The sequence below is a fragment of the Pseudochaenichthys georgianus genome, unplaced genomic scaffold, assembly GCF_902827115.2.
Source record: "Pseudochaenichthys georgianus unplaced genomic scaffold, fPseGeo1.2 scaffold_698_arrow_ctg1, whole genome shotgun sequence".
Lineage (NCBI taxonomy): Eukaryota > Metazoa > Chordata > Actinopteri > Perciformes > Channichthyidae > Pseudochaenichthys > Pseudochaenichthys georgianus.
Window position 1 is genome coordinate 22,501 of NW_027263252.1, and position 20,642 is coordinate 43,142.

The 20,642-nt window shown below is 45.2% G+C and overlaps 1 protein-coding gene across 1 annotated transcript in view; it reads left to right on the plus strand.

Moving 5' to 3' along the window:
- LOC117443891 (protein NLRC3-like) overlaps positions 1-15,900 on the plus strand; it is a 24,565-nt gene extending 8,665 nt beyond the window's left edge. Inside the window, exons 4-11 of the mRNA XM_071202667.1 lie at positions 5,295-5,502; positions 7,507-7,534; positions 8,357-10,208; positions 11,129-11,302; positions 11,922-12,095; positions 14,256-14,414; positions 15,257-15,427; positions 15,849-15,900. Of these exons, the coding sequence (XP_071058768.1) occupies positions 5,295-5,502; positions 7,507-7,534; positions 8,357-10,208; positions 11,129-11,302; positions 11,922-12,095; positions 14,256-14,414; positions 15,257-15,427; positions 15,849-15,900 (2,818 nt within the window). The remainder of the gene's footprint in view (positions 1-5,294; positions 5,503-7,506; positions 7,535-8,356; positions 10,209-11,128; positions 11,303-11,921; positions 12,096-14,255; positions 14,415-15,256; positions 15,428-15,848) is intronic.
- The last annotated feature ends 4,742 nt before the right edge of the window (positions 15,901-20,642 follow it).

A 20,642-nucleotide genomic window follows, 5' to 3' on the forward strand; every position in this document is an offset into this window, starting at 1 on the left:
GACTCGTCTTCCTGAAACATTTCACAGAACAGTTTTAGCGCACGTGTTATTACATTTTAAGGTCTGTTAAATTGCTCTCCATCAATACAAACATGTATGTGTGTATTTGCAGGTTTTAGGGGACAGTTCATATTGTTTGAAGGAGCTACAGTTCGGAGAACCAGCACAGCTGAGCAATGCGCTGCTGCGGACGTACACTGAACAGACATATGAACGCAACACTTTTGTTTTTGCTCCCATTCTTCTTGAGATGAACTCAAAGATCTAAAACATTTTCTATAAAAACAAAATAACCATTTCTCTCAAATATTGTTCACAAATCTGAAACAATGTGTGATAGTGAGCACTTCTCCTTTGCCGAGAGAATCCATCCCACCTCACAGGCGTGGCATATCAAGAAGCTGATGAGACAGCATGATTATTGCACAGGTGTGCCTTAGGCTGCGTTCAGACCGGACGCGATGCGAATATTCGCATCACTCTAGTCCAGGGGTGGGGAACCTCCGGCCTCCGGGCCGTATACGGCCCGCGAGACAATTTGGTACGGCCCTCGAGGTAACTTATAAACACACGCAAAAAAGAAAAAAATGTAAGAAATCTAGACCGCAAAAAAATTAAACAAGCGAGTGCCTGTTTTTCCTGGCGAAGGTCAGGGTCCTTGAACACAACACGAGCCTAACGTGTCATCACGTGGTATATGTGTCAACTGACAGGGGTGCAGTTCTGACGGAGAGCACCAGAACGCCACTCCAGCACTTCAGAAATTGCAGACAGTACCCATAAGGAGCCGTACACATGCCGCAGTTTCTGCGTGGCTGTGTCTCTAGCTGAAAGCCCAGTGGCGATCTGCTCATCTGTCATACTGATCAGACAGTCAATAACTGTGTTGTTATCATTAGCATCTGGTTAGCTAGCTATGCTAACGAATATAAGAAGCTTTGTCTACAACCAGTGAGGTAAAGGCACATCTTTATATGATCATTATAGTTATAAAAAAATAAGAGAATAAAGTAAACAGGTATAAAATACTATATGACAATAATTTGTACGGCCCTCTGAGGATATTGTAAAAATTGAAATGGCCCTTGAGAGGAAAAAGGTTCCCCACCCCTGCTCTAGTCGCTCGAGTTTCACCGCGGCTGCCAGCTGTGTTTACTCGCATAATTCAAACAAGGCGCGCTGGCTCGGGGGCTACAACTACAACAACATGAACATATTTTACCGTGATTTAATTGTAATACACGTTTCTAAATGATGCCGAAGTAACAACATACTGATACCGGTTAGTAAAAACCATGAATTAATGCTTTGACAAGTCTGCAGACAGACGGCAGAGAAACACCTTTTAGAATGCTTGTTTTCTGAATGGAGATCGGCTAAGCTAACGTTATATATGCTCCGACCGTCCACACTCACAGCAACGGCCTACAGACATAAACAAACCAGCGACTGTATCCTCCATGACACAGGCAGTCTGTGGTTTGGACTTGTTTAACTTCTGTCTAGTTTCTGAACAGATATGAGGAGCTGTGAGCTCTGAGGGCTAACGGCTAACGGCTAACGGCTGATGTTTTCTGGTTGAACGTCAGTGACGGCAGGCTGAGATCCTCACCGCTGATTGGCTTCCGCGAGAACGCGTCACGTGAATTTGACGCCCGAGTTGAAAAAATTGAACTCTCGCGTTTGACGCGGCCCCCTTTAATAGCCTCAATCGCGTGATCCGCGCCGCGTCCACCGCTTCATGCGCGCCGTCGGAGCGAATTCGCGTCTGATCGTGTCTCTGCATTGACTTTGTGTAATCGCGCCGCCCCCAAACGTCGCATCGCGTCCGGTGTGAACGTAGCATTAGGCTGGCGTTAACGTTGACGGCGTTGACGTTAACACGCCTGCCCGTTAAGTTTGAACCTGCTCAGATGTAGCTTCAAACCCCCCCGCTTCACAACAGTATGAATTAAACGAAAATAAAGAGTTCAGCTTTTAGCATGATACTTCAATACCAGACTATTTAAATTAACTCCCTTTCAGTAGACGTTATATATGACTGCAAAATGCACTCAATCACAAACAGAAGCTGGTATTGTCCGGACAACACACCGTGTTATAATTGAAGTTTGAAGAAAATAAACGTTTAGCTTACCAGTGCTACAGATGTGATCCTCCGCTCATGTGCACACAGCTCGAGAGACAGCAAGCGCATTTCGTGGCATCTGCAGGCAGTGGCAAGTCCTTCCGGCATATGCCACAGAGGCCACAACTTGCCGAGGCATCTGCCGCCGCTCAACGGGAGTTGCCACAAGATGCCAGAGTAAGAGAAGGTTTACGGTAGCTGCCACTCGCCTTCCGTGGAAAATGCTGCTATTTAAACCCGTATTTATCGTGTAAAATGTCGCTGTTTAGGAATGACTTTAGCGAACTGATCTGTACACAGGACTGATGTGCGATCTCTATTTTTCAAAAAGATTATACATTATCATTCCTATTCAATTTTACTTGGAGCATGGTTTGCTAAAATAAACAAACGTGCTATATTTATGATGAAATATTGGCGAGTGAGGGTTGCAACGCCCTTGGCAGTTGTCGCTTCTTGAGGGGAGTTTCCACCGCTACGATAAACTAGGTGTATTATGACTAGTAAAGACAAATAAATAACAAATAAATATCTGTATGGACACAGCAACGTGTACACTGGTGTTATTAGACCTGGCAACAGACTTAGGGCGGCTGTAACTGATTGCAGTTGCCACTGCTAGTGAGATGCTTAGGTTTACTTTATAAATTAGGCAAAGGACTTCTATTTGCCCCATGCCTTCAGCAGCAGCAGGCCATTCACTTCGATTTGATCCAGTTATGAAATGTCATCATTTCGACAATAAAGAAATGCTACATAAACGTTATCTTGCCCGTTTTATCTAACCATCTCCGTTTCTAACTTTCAATATATTTAAAAAGAGATCTCTCTCTCATCTGCGTGCAGGGGCGGGGCCTCACAGACACGCTGCACCTCTCTCTCGCTCACAGACATGCTGCTGCGCTGTGCACACTCGTATTATGTGTGCACACAGTTCTGCCGGTAATGATAATCAGTCCTGTGTACAGATCAGTTCGATAAAGTCATGCATAAACAGCGACATTTTACACGATAAATACGGGTTTAAATAGCAGCATTTGCCACGGAAGGCGAGTGGCAGCTACCGTAAACCTTCTCTTACTCTGGCATCTTGTGGCAACTCCCGTTGAGCAGCGGCAGATGCCTCGGCAAGTTGTGGCCTCTGTGGCAGATGCCGGAAGGACTTGCCACTGCCTGCAGATGCCACGAAATGAGCCAGGCCCTACTGCACAGCTCCCTGGTCCGTGGCAGGCAGACTTGAGACAGACTTGGCCGCGCACCGAGCCGTTAACCTGCAAAAAGTGGCTGCTCCCGCGATAATTAAATAGTCCAATGAAATAACAGAAACAAACTCTACTGCTCAGTAGGCGTGTCTCAGTTCAGCGGCCGTTTCCTTCGGAGGCTGCGTTCGTTGACCGCCTGCGTCACTTCCGCCGAGAGGCTGTAAACAAAATAGAAGAACGTGGCCAGTCCACACGTAGTGGCGCGTTCGATTACCGTGTGGGCTGCATTCCACTCCAAATAGCCGGGCGGCCCCAGAATCCAAACGCCAGCTGTTTTATGGATTCTCATTTAATTTCCAAGAATATCTCAGTACTGGGTTATTTCCAATTTCAAAATAAACATATGTATTAAACAAATAGAAATAAGAAGTAAGTATATTATAGTATATTCAAGAATGAAAAAATATTTCAAAAACATGATTTTAACACCGTCATGTTGTAATTTTAACTGTATTGTTTTATGTATTTCAGTTTTTCTGTGTTCAAACCACAGTAATCTGTAAAGTATACAATGAAATATCATTATTTTAACATCATTCTTAATGTGAATTTAACAGTTTTGTTTGGTTCAGTACTTTACGAAATATTACTGCAAATTAAACACTGCTTCATTGTTTCTCTATTTACAGTTTTTTGATGTCGTGATTTTACAGCTTTTTCCTGTTAATTTCACGGACTTTTTTTACAGTGTATGTACTTATTAAAAAAAAAAAAGTCCAACAAAAGTTATGTGCGTTATCCGGGCGGACGGCCCACGGGCAAGGCAGAGGCAGGGAAAGGGGTGTCGGCAATGTGAAATACCCTTCCTCACGATATGACTTGACATATTTGAAACGTACAAGGTCATATTTTAAAGATGCCAAGGGCTATATGCACGTCACTTTGAATTAGTCATCTGTGAGGCCACTTTTCTCTTTACACCAACTTTCATGCAAATCGGAGCAACTTTATTTTTGACCTGTTTTTCAGGAAAAGTCAAGTCTTCCGAGTTTGAAAAGGTCCAAAAATCTAAGTTTCTCCAATCATCTCCAAATTCTACAAACTCAATCCATGGGCTGGAGGCATGAGACAGTTCAATTATCAGCTTCCTGGCCCATTGCAATGTTGAAGTATAGGCCTTTACATTTCAAGTTTGTATTTTGTTGGTCGAACGCACTTATTTGGATAAAAGCGTCAGCTAAATGTAATGTAATGTAATATACTAATTCATAATAATTATTATTATTATATACATTTCTGCAGGGTCTTGGGTACTTCAAATACCCGAGATCCTGCAGTCATGTATTTGAAGTGGACAAGGTCATATATCCAAGATGCCAAGGGATACGTGCAAGTAATTTTGAAATACTCATCTGTGGGGCCACTTTTCATCTCGGGAATAGGTCCACTAATACCATGGGTTATATGCAATTGCAATGTTGAGATATGGCCTTGTTCACTTCAAATACATAACTGCATCGTCTCCAGTACTTGAAGTGTACTGGATAAACTTGGTAAGCCCAAATGTGTAGTGCGGTTAAACAAGCGGCTGACACAGGTTTTCTCTGGAGGGTGGCTGGCATCTCCCTTAGGGATAAGGTGAGAAGTTTAGTGATCCGGGAGGGTGACTTAGCTGATCCCTCGTGTAGAAAGGAGCCAGTTGAGGAGGTTCGGGCAGTAAGGAAGCTACCTGACCGACTCCCTAGGGAGGTGTTCAGCTAGCAGGAGACCGAGGGACAGTTCCAGGACCTGGTGGAGGGATTTAACTCCATACTGGCTTGGGAACTTAACTTCGAATAAGCGGTGGAAAAAGGATTAAAACCTTTTAATAATATCAAAACAGAACTTTATTCCTTATTGTACCATTGGTTAAAATCGTCCACCACTAATGTAAAGTGCTATAAAGGATGTGTTCATCTCCACAGAGAGAAGAGGAAGAGTCCTGTTCCTGTGGAGGAGCAGCTGTCCAGCTGTGCTCTGTGTCAGGACGTCCTGGAGGATCTAGTCTCTACCAGCTGTGGACACTGGTTCTGCAGACAGTGCATCACCTCATACTGGGAGCAGCCAACTCCATCAGGAGACTCCTGCTGTCCGCAGTGTGGAGAAAGATGCAGTAGTATACAAAGTCTTATAGTGCCGAGAGACGGGAGTCGGAGGCGTGGTATCAAAGGTACAAGCGAGACTTTTATTTAGCATCAGAACAACATGTAAACAGCTTCAAGCCCGGGAAGCGAAGACCGGCGGAAACAGGAAGTCCGGTTAACTAAAATATCCGTGCGGAACAATACCCCAACCCATAGATCCGTGGGTGAATAATGTCAATCACCACACAAGCCCCCCCAGAATTCACCCATAGTCAAAATCCTCGTGCCTGGGAGGAAGTACCACCCGACCCCTGCGCGTACGGACCACAGGGGCCGAGGAGGGCGGGGCCGCAGGTGAGGGCAGGGGTGAGGCCTTGAGGGTCTGGACCCCGTGGTCAGAGGCCTGATCAGCGCCCATGCGGAGGTAATCGAGGCCCAGCTGCACAGCTCCGATGACCGCTCTGGAGAGGCAGTCCGCGACCACGTTAGCCTTGCCAGCGATGTGTCGTATGTCCGTGGTGTACTCGGAGATGTACGAAAGCTGGCGTTGCTGTCGGGCAGACCACGGCTCGGTCACCTTGGACATGCAGGAAGTAAGAGGCTTGTGATCCACGAATCGCCGCAAACGCCCGGCCTTCCAGCAGGAAACGGAAGTGGCGAACCGCCAAATAGAGACCAAGGAGTTCCCTGTCGAAAGCGTTGTACTTGCACTCCCTGGGAGTCAACTGGCGGCTGAAAAAGGCGAGCGGCTGCCAGGCGCCGTCGACCCATTGCTCATGCACCGCGCCCACAGCGTAGTCAGACGCGTCGGTGGTGATGGCGATGGGGGCCCTGTGTGACGGGTGAGCCAACATCGCGGCTTCACTCAGGGCGGCTTTGGTGGCATCGAAAGCGGCCTCCCTTTCAGCCGTCCAGTCTATGGCCTGGCCGGGGGACTTGTCCTCGAGGGCATTGGCGGATGAACCGGTGATAAAACGTCACCATCCCGAGGAACTCTCGGAGCGCTCGAGCTGTAGGAGGTCGTGGAAAGGCGGACACTGCCTCCGCCTTCGACGGGAGGGGGGCGGCTCCATTCTTGCTGATGAGATGCCAGAGGAAATGGATGGAGGACAACCCGAACTGACACTTTGCCGGGGTGGGGAATCAGGCCGTGTTGGTTGAGCCTCGCGAAAAGGACACGGAGATGTACCTGGTGCCCTTCAGAGGAGGAGCGACCAGGATGTCGTCTAAATAGACAAAGATGAATGGCATGTCTCTGAGCGCTGAATCCATCAGCTGCGTTCTTAAGTCCAAACGGCATACTCAGGAACTCGAAAAGCCCGAACGGCGTAATCACCGCAGCTTTGGGGACGTCCGAGGGGTGCACCGGAACCTGGTGGTAGCCCCGCCCCAGATCCACCTTGGAGAAGACCAGCTTGCCCGCCAGGTGTGCAGAGAAGTCCTGGATGTGAGGGACCGGGTAGTGGTCTGGCGTAATGGCGTCGTTATGGCGGCGGTAGTCACCACACGGTCGCCAGCCACCGGCTGATTTAGGGACCATGTGGAGCGGCGAAGCCCAAGGGCTGTCTGAGCGGCGGATGATGCCCAGACGCTCCATGATGACGAACTCCGACTTTGTGACTGCCAGCATGTCAGGGTTGAGCCGCCGAGCCCTAGCGTAGACTGGGGGGCCTTCAGTGTCAATGTGGTGCTCTACCCCGTGTTTGGAAGTGACAGCGGAAAAGGTGGGCTGCGTCAAGCCGGGAAACTCACCGAGAAGGTGCTGAATCTTGTCACCCTGTGAGACTGAGCTGGAGAGCCCGCTGAATGACACCTCGCCGCCGGTACATGCGAACGAGGCAAACGTCAGTGCGTCCAGCAGGCGGCTGTTCTTGACGTCCACCAGCAGTCCGTGAGCGCACAGGAAGTCTGCGCCGAGGAGAGCGAAGGAGATGTCAGCCGTGACGAAATCCTTTAACCGCCGACCTCCGAAACACAGGTCCACTGTCTTTGTGCCATAGGTGCGAATAGGGTGTCGTTAGCGGACGTTAAAGGTGGGCCGTGGCGTCCGTAGCCGGCAGGACGCTCCGCTGGGCTCCTGTGTCACAAAGGAGTCTGCGACCAGAGAGGGTGTCCCTGATGAACAGGAGCCGGTTGGATGTGCCAATGCTCGCGGCCACTACCGAGCGCAGGCCTTGGTGTTTCCCGTTGCCTTGTAGGTGCAGGGGGGACGGCATATCCTCGCTTTCACCCAGAAGTGTGCTTGTGCATATCGCCCAGAAGGCTTGCTGTCTCCCAGGCTATGAATAGCGAGCAGACACCGAGCCCGTTCCGACCGTGACAGCTCGAAAGTCTTTAGCAGGAAAGCCTTGAACGCAGCATATCTATCCTGGGCAGGGGGAGATGTAATAAAGCCCACCGTCCGGGTTGCAGTGGAACTCCCCAGCGCCGAAACGACGTGAAAATAGCGTGCTGCGTCATCAGTTACTCTGCGGAGGGGGGAACTGAGCCTCCGCCTGAGCGAACCATGCAGCCGCAGATGTCTCCCAAAACTCTGGCAGTTTGAAAATAACGGCGTTCCTTGCCATGCTCGGTTCAGTCTTCTACGAGACTTACGTCGGAGTCACCAATGTAGTGCCGAGAGACGGGAGTCGGAGGCGGGGTATCAAAGGTACAAGCTAGACTTTTAATTAGCATCAGAACTACATGTAAACAGCTTCAAGCCCGGGAAGCGAAGACCGGCGGAATCAGGAAGTCCGGTTAACTAAAATGTCCGTGCGGAACAATACCCCAATTCATAGATCCGTGGGTGAATAATGTCAATCACCACAGTCTCAACATATTTCTGCTGATGTCTTCATTTCTGAAAAAAGAATTCTTCCTGTTAATTGTTTTTGTGATTTTTAACTCTTCTTCTCTTCCAGCAGAGAGTGGTCTGCAGGAGGTTCTAGATGAACATCAGCTCAGTCTGAGGAGGAGATGTGAACGTGCGACTGAAGGAACTGATCAAAGTGAAACACTCCTCAGCAGCATCTACACTGAGCTCTACATCACACGAGGCCAGAGTGAAGAGGTTAATACCCAGCATGAGGTGAGGCAGCTGGAGACAGCTTCCAAGAAGAAGGCCCTCCATGACACTCCAATCAAGTGCCAGGACATCTTTAAAGCCTCACCTGACCAGCAGACTCCCATCAGAGCGGTCCTGACCAACGGAGTCGCTGGAGTTGGAAAAACCTTCTCGGTGCAGAAGTTCACTCTGGACTGGGCCGAGGGTTTGGAGAACCAGGATGTGAGTCTGGTGATCCCGCTCTCCTTCAGGGAGCTGAACCTGATCAAAGCTGAGCAGTACAGTCTTCTCCGGCTGCTCCATGTCTTCCATCCGACCTTACAGAAGGTCACAGCAGAGCAGCTGGCTGTCTGCAAAGTGCTGCTCATCTTTGACGGCCTGGATGAAAGCAGACTTTCTCTGGACTTCAGAAACAGTGAGGTTGTGTCTGAGGTCTCTCGGCCGTCCTCAGTCAACGTGCTGCTGACAAACCTCATCAGGGGGAAGCTGCTTCCCTCGGCTCTCGTCTGGATAACTTCCAGACCTGCAGCGGCCAATCAGATCCCTCCTGAGTGTGTGGACAGGGTGACAGAAGTACGAGGCTTCACTGACGCCCAGAAGGAGGAGTACTTCAGGAGGAGATGGAGTGACGAAGAGCTGTCCAGCAGAATCATCTCTCACATCAAGGGCTCCAGGAGCCTCCACATCATGTGTCTGATCCCAGTCCTCTGCTGGATCACTGCTGCAGTTCTGGACCACATGCTGACTACAGACCAGAGAGGAGAGCTGCCCCAGACCCTCACTGACATGTACTCACACTTCCTGCTGGTCCAGACCAAGAGGAAGAAGCAGAAGTATGAAGAGGGACATGAGACGAGTCCACAGCAGCTGACGGAGGCTGACAGGGAGGTTCTTCTGAAGCTGGGGAGGCTGGCGTTTGAACATCTGGAGAAAGGAGACATCATGTTCTACCAAGAAGACCTGCAGCGCTGTGGCCTTGATGCCACCGAGGCCTTGGTGCACTCAGGAGTTTGTACAGAGATCTTCAAAAGAGAGAGTGTGATCTTCCAGAAAACAGTCTACTGCTTTGTTCACCTGAGCGTCCAGGAGTTCCTGGCTGCAGTCTACGTGTTGCACTGTTACTCCAACAGAGACACAGCGGTACTGAAGGACTTCCTGCAGGGAGACTGGGACGAAGACGGTGATAGCAGGGATCAGGAGTACCCATCCCTGGATGTCTTCCTGAAGAGAGCCATGGAGAAATCCCTCAGAAGTCAAAATGGCCACCTGGACCTGTTTGTCCGCTTTCTCCACGGCCTCTCTCTGGAGTCCAGCCACAGACTCTTAGGAGGCCTTCTTGGTCGCACAGACATCCGTCCAAAAATCATCCAGAAACTCTTCAAAGGCCAGCTGGGTCGCAAAGAAATCCAGAGAGCCATCAAGAACCTGAAGGAGATGAGCAGTGATGGAATCTCTCCGGACAGGAGCATCAACATCTTCCACTGCCTGACAGAGATGAAGGACCTCTCGGTGCATCAGGAGATCACAGAGTTCCTGAAGTCAGAGAACAGATCAGGGAAGAGACTCTCTGAGATCCACTGCTCTGCTCTGGCCCACATGCTGCAGATGTCAGAGGAGGTTCTGGAGGCGTTGGACCTGAAGAAGTACAACACGTCAGCGGAGGGAAAACGGAGACTGATTCCAGCTGTGAGGAACTGCAGCAAGGCTGAGTAAATCCAGATTTGATTAACTTCATACATTAATGCACATCAGAAGTTTACGTCTTCAAATAAACACTCTATCAATTCTGCTGTTTCTAATACTGTGAGAGCCAAAGGGATCCACAATGACGCACATTGTTAATCAGAACTAGGGGTGCCAGAAACTGACCATGATCAAAATCGATTATTCGGCAGCCCTGGCGAATAATAATCGATTATTCGACCGACCGACGTCGAGAGGAAAAAAAAAAAGAAGGAATTCCGTTGTTTTCTTTACTGGAACATGTTTAACAGCACAAACAACAAACAAGCATGTCATCACCTCGACGTGGCCTTGAAGTGAAGTCGGTAATGGCCGGCTGTGCTGCGTCTTTCTCTGTAACCTCTTTGGCTTCGCACTCAGATGCCAACGCATTGTTGAGGTTGAGCTGTGATAGACCAACGTCTTTTCGCAGAGCTTGCATTTAACTTCCTTTGGACTTGTAAGTTCGAAGTAGTTCCACGAGGAGGAACTCTTTTTACCTGCCGCTTTGTTCATCTTTAGTCGCACGTGAGAGGGAGAGGGGGGACGGGGTCGGTGTGTAGCTGCAGCAGCAGTCTGCTCTGCTCGCAGGCTTCCTCCAAGTTTACAGTAAAACAAACTGGTGGTGTGACCAATGACAATTATTAATACTATTACTATTATTAGCATATATATATATATGTTGGTTGAAACTAAGCCAGAAAAAAAAAAAAACATAAATAATAAAAAAATATATAAATAAAATCGATTTTTAAAAATAATATTCGATTATGGAGACTGTAGCCAATAATCGAATAATCGCTGGCATCCCTAATCAGAACATGATGTGTCTACTGTTTTCATCAAATGCATGATGTTCATATAATCTTCTTATGAAAAACTCACTCTGTGATATCTGTCCTGACAGACTAACTTCCTGTGGCCTCTCAGAGACTCACTGTGAGGTCGTGGCCTCGGCTCTGAAGTCTGACCCCTCCCACCTGAGAGATCTGGACCTGAGTTACAACAAGCTGCAGGACTCAGGAGTGGAGCGTCTGAGTTCTGGACTGAAGAGTCCAAACTGCAGACTGGAGACTCTCAGGTCAGTTCACTGACTGCAGTTCATACGTTTCATTTTTCTTTTAAATAATTTGCCCGAGAACAGGACTTTGTACCCGTTCGTTTTGTTATGTTTTTTCAAATGGTTGAGTATCTAGCAGAATAACAAAGATCAGAGAAGGCAAGGCAAGGCAAGGCAAGGCAAGGCAAGGCAAGGCAAGGCAAGTTCATTTATATAGCACTTTTCAACGCAAGGCAATTCAAAGTGCTTTACAAAAAAAAAATGAAAGACATTAAGCATTAAAAAAGTAAAGCTAATAAAATAAACATTAAGGAAAAATACATGGATAAAAGTTACAGTGCAGTTTAAGATATGAATAGTTCAATTAAAAGCAGCGACAAAAATAAAAGTGAAGGTGAATGTGTGACGGACAGTGTTTGAGCTTCCACAGACTCACTCTGTGCTCCGTGAGTCGGGGAAGATGCCGTCGGTACTGATGAGCCGTGAGGGAGAGGAAGGAGTTGTTAAAGATCTGATGAGAGAAAAACTGCTGCTTGGATTATCATGGATCTACATCTTTCTTCACTCTGACATCGACACCTTCCTCAGCTCTGAACAGATGATGAAACCTTGAAACTTCCTTCATGTTTTCTTTATTCAGACTGTGGGGGTGCATGTTGTCAGAGATCAGCTGTTCTGCTCTGATCTCTGCCCTGAAGTCCAACCCCTCCCACCTGAGAGTCCTGGAGCTGAGTAACAACCATCTGCAGGGTTCAGGAGAGAAGCAGCTGAGAGATCTTCTGGAGAGTCCAGAGTGCAGACTGGAGACTCTCAGGTCAGTTCTCCTTCTTTCACTTCTGTGCTGAGATGAAGGCGAGACACGGCAGGCAAAAACATCGTTTTTCATGCACTGGTCGATTTTGAGTTTTTGTGCTATTTTGATTCTATAACGTGTTTTCTTTCAGGCTTTTGGAAGGAAAACGTACAAAATACACATTTAGGTGTTTATTTTACTTTAGTTTGTCTGTTTGCGTCCGTAGATTTCTCCTAAATTCCCCAAAAGTTAGCATTCTAACGTAACATAAAGTACCGCGACCGCTGTGTGCACCATGTCAACAGAGGTATCGTTAGAAAGCTCCGTCTCTCCTGCACAATCTCATCGGATCCAAATATGGTCATTTCCTTTGTATCAACCAATCGTGAAAGCACAAAGGGGTCTTAAACCAAGAAACAAAATCTCATTGGCTGGTGTCAATTTCTGACAACGTGATTCGTTCAGATGCGTCACGTGGTGTGCTAAAACACTTCCTGGTTAGCTTTCCGCTAAAAATGTAAATCTCAAAATGGCAAAAGAACGGCGGAAAAAATGTTCGCAGAAAGACGACGACAATTGTCACTTGCACGAAGCAAGGTTATACAAAAAAAAAATGACCCCGAACATGAAATGCCTTCACGGAGTGCGTCGAGGCGCAAGCTGTCATCCAAAGAACAGGAGGGTTCAGCTAGCGCCTCACTGCAATCTTTAAAGGCCGTTTTCTCAAAATGAATTTTTTCTCCTACTCTGAGAAATGTCCACTTCAGTAGCACGTAGATACACCAAACCTTCCAGTTATATTCCTATCAATATTATGAAGGCTTTTACTGAAGGGTTTGTTCATATATCATTCATAGCCTGAATTATATAACATTTTATACCTAAAAACATGGCGAAAATTGATATTTTAGGGCTGTTGACAGTATTTTCTGATTTATGGAGTGATAAAAAGAGATATCCAAAATCCCTTCTGTAAAAGCCTTAGATACTAATATGACTACAAAATGAAACAAGAATTTTGAACCTGGCTTTATCCAAAGTTCAGATTTCGGTTCCTGAAATTTAAACATGCTATTTCAGAAGACTTGTAATACAAAAAACAATTGCCTTATTGTAAGTAATTAACTAGAGAAATGTCTAGCTGATATCTTTAAGGAAAAGAAGTCACCCTATTCACCTTGGGTGTCTCGCCTTAAGAGAGATGTGTTGACTCTGAGCTGAGGACATCAGGCTGATATTACACTGATCCACACTGATATATTAATGCTATTAGGCGCTTTTACACCAAGTACTTTTCCCAGGAATAGTACCCGGAACTTTTCCCCGGAACTTTTATTTCCTGGATCTATCTAGTAAATCGCGTTCACACTGCTTTGGGTTTACTGGCAGGCAACAAACAACTTCAGGGCGTATACTGCCCCCCGAAGTCCCCGGAAGTCCCCGGAGTTGGGGAATGGCTTCAGTAGAAGCTGCTGGGAAGACTCCCGAGTTAATCGCCAGAAGCGCCGACATTTCCTCATCTCCAACGCTCCCATGTTTTCTTTTGTGTTGCCATAAGTTAGTCTCTCTGCGTTGGTGCGCTGGGCTAATGCTAATGCTAATGCTAATAATGCTAATGCTAATAATGCTAATGCGAGCAAATAAAATGCCGGCTTCACAAAAACTTTTCTGAGTTGTACGGGGCGTGGTTTGCAATTCGCCCAGCCAATCAGAAATTGAAACCTTTTCGTCCCCAGGAAAGTACCACCTCTCTAGCAGGAACTGAAAAGGGGTGAAAATGTTCCCGGAAAAAAGTTCTTGTTCCAGATCTTTTTGGTCCCAGGAACTATCGGAACTATTCCTGGGAAAAGTACTCCGTTGTGAAAGCGCCTATAGTCTACTTTCTTCTTCTGTGGTTTAGTTCACTGACTGTGGCAGAGCCATGTTGATCATTACATTTAAAAATAACAAGAAACATCCTTCAGTGCATAATTCACTCTGAACCTCTTAAACCCCTGAAATTCATCATACAGTCTCCATCATGATTTTAATAAATTATTTAAAAGACTAATTAATACATTTTTCTATTCAAACTATCAACAATAAAGATTATATTCAGTATTTTCCTTTTCCAATATGTTTCTGAAACTGAATAGTTTAAACTTACATCATGTATTCCTTATCCAGTCTGTGGAGCTGCAGCTTGTCGGAGATCAGCTGTGCTGCTCTGGCCTCGGCTCTGAAGTCTGACCCCTCCCACCTGAGAGATCTGGACCTGAGTTACAACAATCTGCAGGACTCAGGAGTGGAGCTGCTGAGTTCTGGACTAAAGGGTCCAGACTGCAGACTGGAGACTCTCAGGTCAGTTCACTGACTGCACTTCATAGAGATGTTTTGTATTTAAAAATGTGCTTGAGAACCAAGAATCTCGGTGTGGTTCGTTTTTTGGTTATTCCGTTTCAAAATCGAATGGGAAAAATTTAAAACACAGTGTTTTAGTTTGTGTGAGTTCTGTGGAAGCTGAACAACGTTATTCTGTTTTTAAACCGAAACAGGAAAACAGATAAATCAACGTTTTTTAATCCTTGTATCTTCGGACCATTAGTTTTTCTAACCCTAACCCTGCGCACTAGAAAGTATATTGTGCGCACAAGATACATTTTTGTTTTGTTCATGACCCAAGTTTAGGGGCTCCGTAGTTACCTCATACATTTAAAAAATGTAAATGGTAACTGACTGTTTTAAAACCAAAACGGAAAATCAAAAAAACTACATTATCCTGTTTTTAAACAAAACGGGAAAACAGATAAATCATCATTTTGTTTTGTTTGTATGATTTACGGATAATCCAGTGAATGTGAAGACACGTCTTTTACAGACATGCAACAAGGAATAGTGACAAAGAACTATTTTCAGTGCACTTCCATGGGCGCAGGGTTAGAAACACAAATGGTCCGAAGATACACGGATTCAAAAACGTTGATTTATCTGTTTTCCCATTTTGGTTTAAAAACAGAATAACGTGTTTGAGCTTCCACAGACTCGCTCTGTGCTCCGTGAGTCGGGGAAGATGCTGTCGGTACTGATGAGCCGTGAGGGAGAGGAAGGAGTTCTACATCTTTCTTCACTCTGACATCTAAACCTTCCTCAGCTCTGAACAGATGATGAAACCTTGAAACTTACTTCATGTTCTCTTTCCTCAGACTGAGTGGCTGCAGGCTGTCAGAGATCAGCTGTTCTGCTCTGGCCTCAGCTCTGAAGTCCAACCCCCACCTGAGAGATCTGGACCTGAGACACAACGCTCTGCAGGGTTCAGGAGTGAAGCGTCTGAGAGATCTTCTGAAGAGTCCAGACTGCAGACTGGAGACCCTCAGGTCAGCGAGGGGTCGACTCTCTGCCGCTTCAGCAGTCTTGTGTTGGGGGGTTGATGTGTTCTCACACTGAACCTCCAGTTCTTCCTTCCAGACGTAGCCTAGCTTAGCACAACTCACCATGCTACCCATTCACTGCAGTTTCTTATTTATTTATTTTCGTTATTCCACCAACATTGTAATGTGAGCTTAAAATGCAAATCCACGTTCGTAAGCAACTTCTTAAAGGATATACAGGATTTTACAGAGTGTGCTTGGTTCTCCTGTCATGCTTTTGTTTCTAGACTAATGAGCAGTTATTTCCTGTTAGCTGAGAGGCAGTCAGCCGTAGTGTCTGCAGAAATGAGATGATGGGATGTAAGCAGGAGATCAGTCGGGACTCTGAAGCTGACTCATAACTGTTGGGTTGTGTTCATCCCTACAGGATCAATAAGAAGACGATCCAAGCCAAGAAACAGAAGAGATGTGAGTATTGAAACCATATCCTCCATTCATCAGGCTATCCTACATTAAAGTCTGATCTTAAAATGTATCTATTCCATCTTGTTCCATCTCTCTTCAATCACTTTAGCTGCTAATGTTTCTCTCGGCTGATGTTTGATTATCATTATTCTTTCAGGAGACTCGGGTGTCAAACAGGAAGTGAAAACTGGATCAACTGACGGTATCATTTCCGTAAAGCAACAATCAATTTCACTTAAGGCTTTTCTTACAAATAAAGATGTAGAGAAGAAACATAAATATACACCGATCAGCCATAACATTATAACCACCTGCCTAATATTGTGTAGATGCTCTTTCGCCTCCAAAACAGCCCGGACCCGTGGAGGCATGGACTCCACTCGACCTCTGAAGGAGTGCTGTGGTATCTGGCACCAAGACGTTAGCAGCAGATCCTTTAAAGGTCTCCTGTCATGCAAAATGCACTTTGTGACGTATTGTATACATAATTATGTGTCTGTATCAGAAAGACAGTGTCCATTCATGCTTTAAAACAAAAACATTACAGTCGCCGTTAAAAAATAAAACGAACGTAATAATAATAATAATAACTTGAATTTACCTTGAGTGGTTGAACATTGCTAATGGCGTTCCTCAAGGCTCTGTTTCAGGTCCACTTTTATTCTCTACATCAACAGTTTAGGGAAAAATGTGGATGAAGCTACTTTACATTTTTATGCGGATGATACCGTGATGTTCTGTGCAGGTCCCTCATTCAGGAGGCTGGTGTTAAATTACAGGCTGTTTTTAACATTACTCAGACTCAGCTCTCTGAACTAAAGCTTCTTTTAAATGTGGATCAAACCAAGGTCATGCTCTTTTCTAAAGCTAAAAAGACACCAGACACTGCTTTGGATATTGTTACTATGCAAGGACAAGTACTTGAAGTGGTATGTATATAGCGCCTTTCATAACCTCAAGGTCGCTTTACAAAGGAACATACAAGGACAAGACATAAAACATAAACATAACACAGGGGGCAGAAATGGAAGTGTAAGGGGGGGGAGTGAGTTAATGTTGGAAGGCTTTGTTGAACAGATGAGTTTTCAGGGTGGATGTGAAGATGTTGAGAGAAGGGGCGTTGGGGATTTCTGCAGGGAGGGAGTTCCAGAGGGGGGGGGGCAGCGACACTGAAGGCACGGCCCCCGAAGGTGCGGAGGCGTGAATGTGGAATGGAGAGCAGGCCGGAGTCTGAGGATGGAAGGGTGCGGGACGGGGGGTGGAGGAGATCTGTGAGGGACTGAGGGGAGAGGGCTCTCCGCAGACCCGTCCTCACAGCGTCAGAAACCTTTCTCTCCACATCAAGCCACACTTATTGTTTTTACTTCGTGTGTGTGTGTGTGTGTGTGGTGTGTGTGTGTGTGTGTGTGTGTGTGTGTGTGTGTGTGTGTGTGTGTGTGTGTGTGTGTGTGTGTGTGTGTGTGTGAGTGAGTGAGTGAGTGAGTGAGTGAGTGCGTGAGTGAGTGAGTGCGTGAGTGAGTGAGTGCGTGAGTGAGTGCGTGCGTGAGTGCGTGCGTGCGTGAGTGAGTGCGTGAGTGAGTGAGTGAGTGAGTGAGTGAGTGAGTGAGTGAGATTCGCTTGTTCTCGCTGTATCGCCGACCCGGAAACCACACCAGTAAGCCAGCTCACTGAGCAGCGAGCCTTGCAACGTCCCGACCAATCAGAGCACAGTGGGCTCACAGTGGGGGGGGGGGGGGGGGCAGGAGCTCCAACAAGCCGTGTAGGACAGAGAGTGAACACACAGACTACACAGAGACGCTGTGAGAAACCAATGAGAGTTTGGGACATTGAACAAAGTAAATCTATTCTTGTCGACCTCAACGATGGAATCAGTAGAAATGGCCGTGACGTGGAGCCTTTAGGAACATCCATAAACATTCATCTGTTGTCATCCTACAATGTATTTATCTCAATAGTTATCACCGTAATAAACAGTATTTTCATCTGACTTTACAATATTACACTTTACATTCTGTTCTTGTGTATCTATACATATATATACATGTTCTCTTTACGTTTATATAGATTTCTTGCACTATTTTCATCTTATCTTTGATGTCGTGATTTATGTCTTAAGATTTCTATTGCCATCTCTACACTGCAGCTTCTGTGCATTTGACAATAAAGCCTTCGAATTGATTTGTTTGTTTTGAGTGAATTGTTATTAAAAAAGAAAGGGAAGAGTCGAGGAAACGGGGAGTGTAAATCCGGTTGGAGTCGAGAGGATTATTGCTTGTTTTAGGACGAGACTAAGTTCATAGCGTTTCTGGCAGGTGCATTCATATATATCAAATCACCATAGTCCACACAGGTCAAAGGTCACAGAGCCTTTTCCTGGCCTCAAGCGAGAAGCAGGACTTGTTTCTGAAAAAGAAACCTTTTAGAGCCAGTATTTTGTGTTTATAAAAAAGGCAACGTTTGTAGTCAACAACGTATAAAGGACTACATTTCCCACGCGCCTCCTCCAAAGAGACGGGTCCGAAAGACGCCACCGAGGCCGTTTTTAACCGTTAAGAATATACCGTTTAAGTTACCATTACATGTAAACAAGCCTTAACATAGAAAGGAAGAAAGAAAGAGCACCTAAGTTGTTATTTTATTTGAGTTGTGTTTGATTTGACTTTTGTAAAGGCCTGTCGTCTTTGTTGCCTGTGTGAGGTTTATTTTTAGCAAACACATTACAAAATATCATCCAAACCATCGGAGGCCAAGCAACTCATCAACTGTGAGTTAAACAAATATACAAGAAGGAAAACTAGTTAGAAATGTTTGTGTCGGCGTCTCGTGGCTCGATCAATAGAAGCTGCAGCGTCGGAGGCTGCGCTCCCACGACCCTAGTTGTTTTGCGTATTGTGTTGTGTACTTACCATAGACTATATATATAAAGTAACATATTATATCTTATATTATTAATATATATATAAATAATTCTGCTCAAATGTTATTCCAGCATCAATAAATGAGTGTTAATCCCAGTGTGTGTTTAGTGTACAACATCACATGTCATTTCACCTTCAATTCACAGTTTTCAAAACGTTAGCCACATGCTAATGCTAACCGGAAATGAAGAATCTTCAGAATAAAAGTGTTAAATTAAGGTGTGAACTTCCGGGTTTTTCAGAATAAAACTGCTTTAAATTAAATTAAAACCCTGTATTTAATTTAAATTACGTCATATCAACATTGAGGTTTGGGAGGGAGGAAGGAAGATTAGGATTAGGTAAAAAGGTAGGGGTTAGATTGCGCACTGTATTGAGGGCTTCAGGCGTTCATGTGAACGTGCTCCGTCGGACCTGTGTGTGCGGTTCTACAAGTGCAGTCCTGTAACTGCTGTCTCCGACGCTGCAGCTTCATGCTACTCGGCTCGATGGAAAATAAGGAAGAAAGCCACGACTGTGCTGACGAGGCAGAAAGAAAGTCCGAGAGGATTTAACTAGTGTTGATGGTGCTGAGAGTCATCCCCTCTCAGTCTAGAGCAATTCAATCAGCAGGCTAGTTTTTCGAGATAAGAGGTTAACATATTTAGCTTTATTTACCTTTATTTATTGTCATCTTTACCTATTAGTAGTTTGCATTAGTTTTGATAAAGGTACTTGTAGTAGTTACCTTCCCAAGTATGGGGACCCTTTTAGGGGGGTTCTGGAGGTGTCATTGCAGATAGCCATTTCATGTTGTCGTTGCTGGAGACCAGGGCCCTTTCTCATTTCATCAAATCCCCCTCCTCGACTCCTCGGTCCTCCGGTAGGAAGGGGAGTTAGAGAAATGAGAAAGGGCCTAGGAGTGTCCACACTGTGTTGTTAGATGTGGCCTAAGGTCTGTTCTAAGGTTGGAAAGACAATCCAATGTAGGTGCATTATTCTTGATACTTGAAAAATGCTGTAAGAAAAAAACATGCTACATCACAGCTCTCCATACAACTTGGCTTTTATCCAAAGGTGAGTACTTCTACTTTTACTACAAGATCTGAGTACTTTTACTTTTACTACAAGATCTGAGTACTTATACTTTTACTACAAGATCTGAGTACTTATACTTTTACTACAAGATCTGAGTACTTCTACTTTAACTCAAGTACAAGATCTGAGTACTTCTATTTTAACTCAAGTACAAGATCTGAATACTTTTATTTTTACTCAAGTACAATATCTGAGTACTTCTACTTTTATTAAAGTACAAGATCTGAGTACTTATACTTTTGCTACAAGATCTGGGTACTTCTACTTTTACTCAAGTACAAGATCTGAGTACTTTTACTTTTACTACAAGATCTGAGTACTTATACTTTTACTACAAGATCTGAATACTTCTACTTTTACTACAAGATCTGAGTACTTCTACTTTAACTCAAGTACATCATCTGAGTACTTCTTATTTTACTCAAGTACAATATCTGAATACTTTTATTTTTACTCAAGTACAATATCTGAGTACTTCTACTTTTATTAAAGTACAAGATCTGAGTACTTCTACTTTTATTAAAGTACAAGATCTGAGTACTTCTACTTTTACTACAAGATCTGGGTGCTTCTACTTTTACTCAAGTGCAAGATCTGAGTACTTATGCTTTTACTACAAGATCTGAGTACTTCTACTACAAGATCTGAGTACTTCTACTTTAACTCAAGTACATCATCTGAGTACTTCTTATTTTACTCAAGTACAATATCTGAATACTTTTATTTTTACTCAAGTACAATATCTGAGTACTTCTACTTTT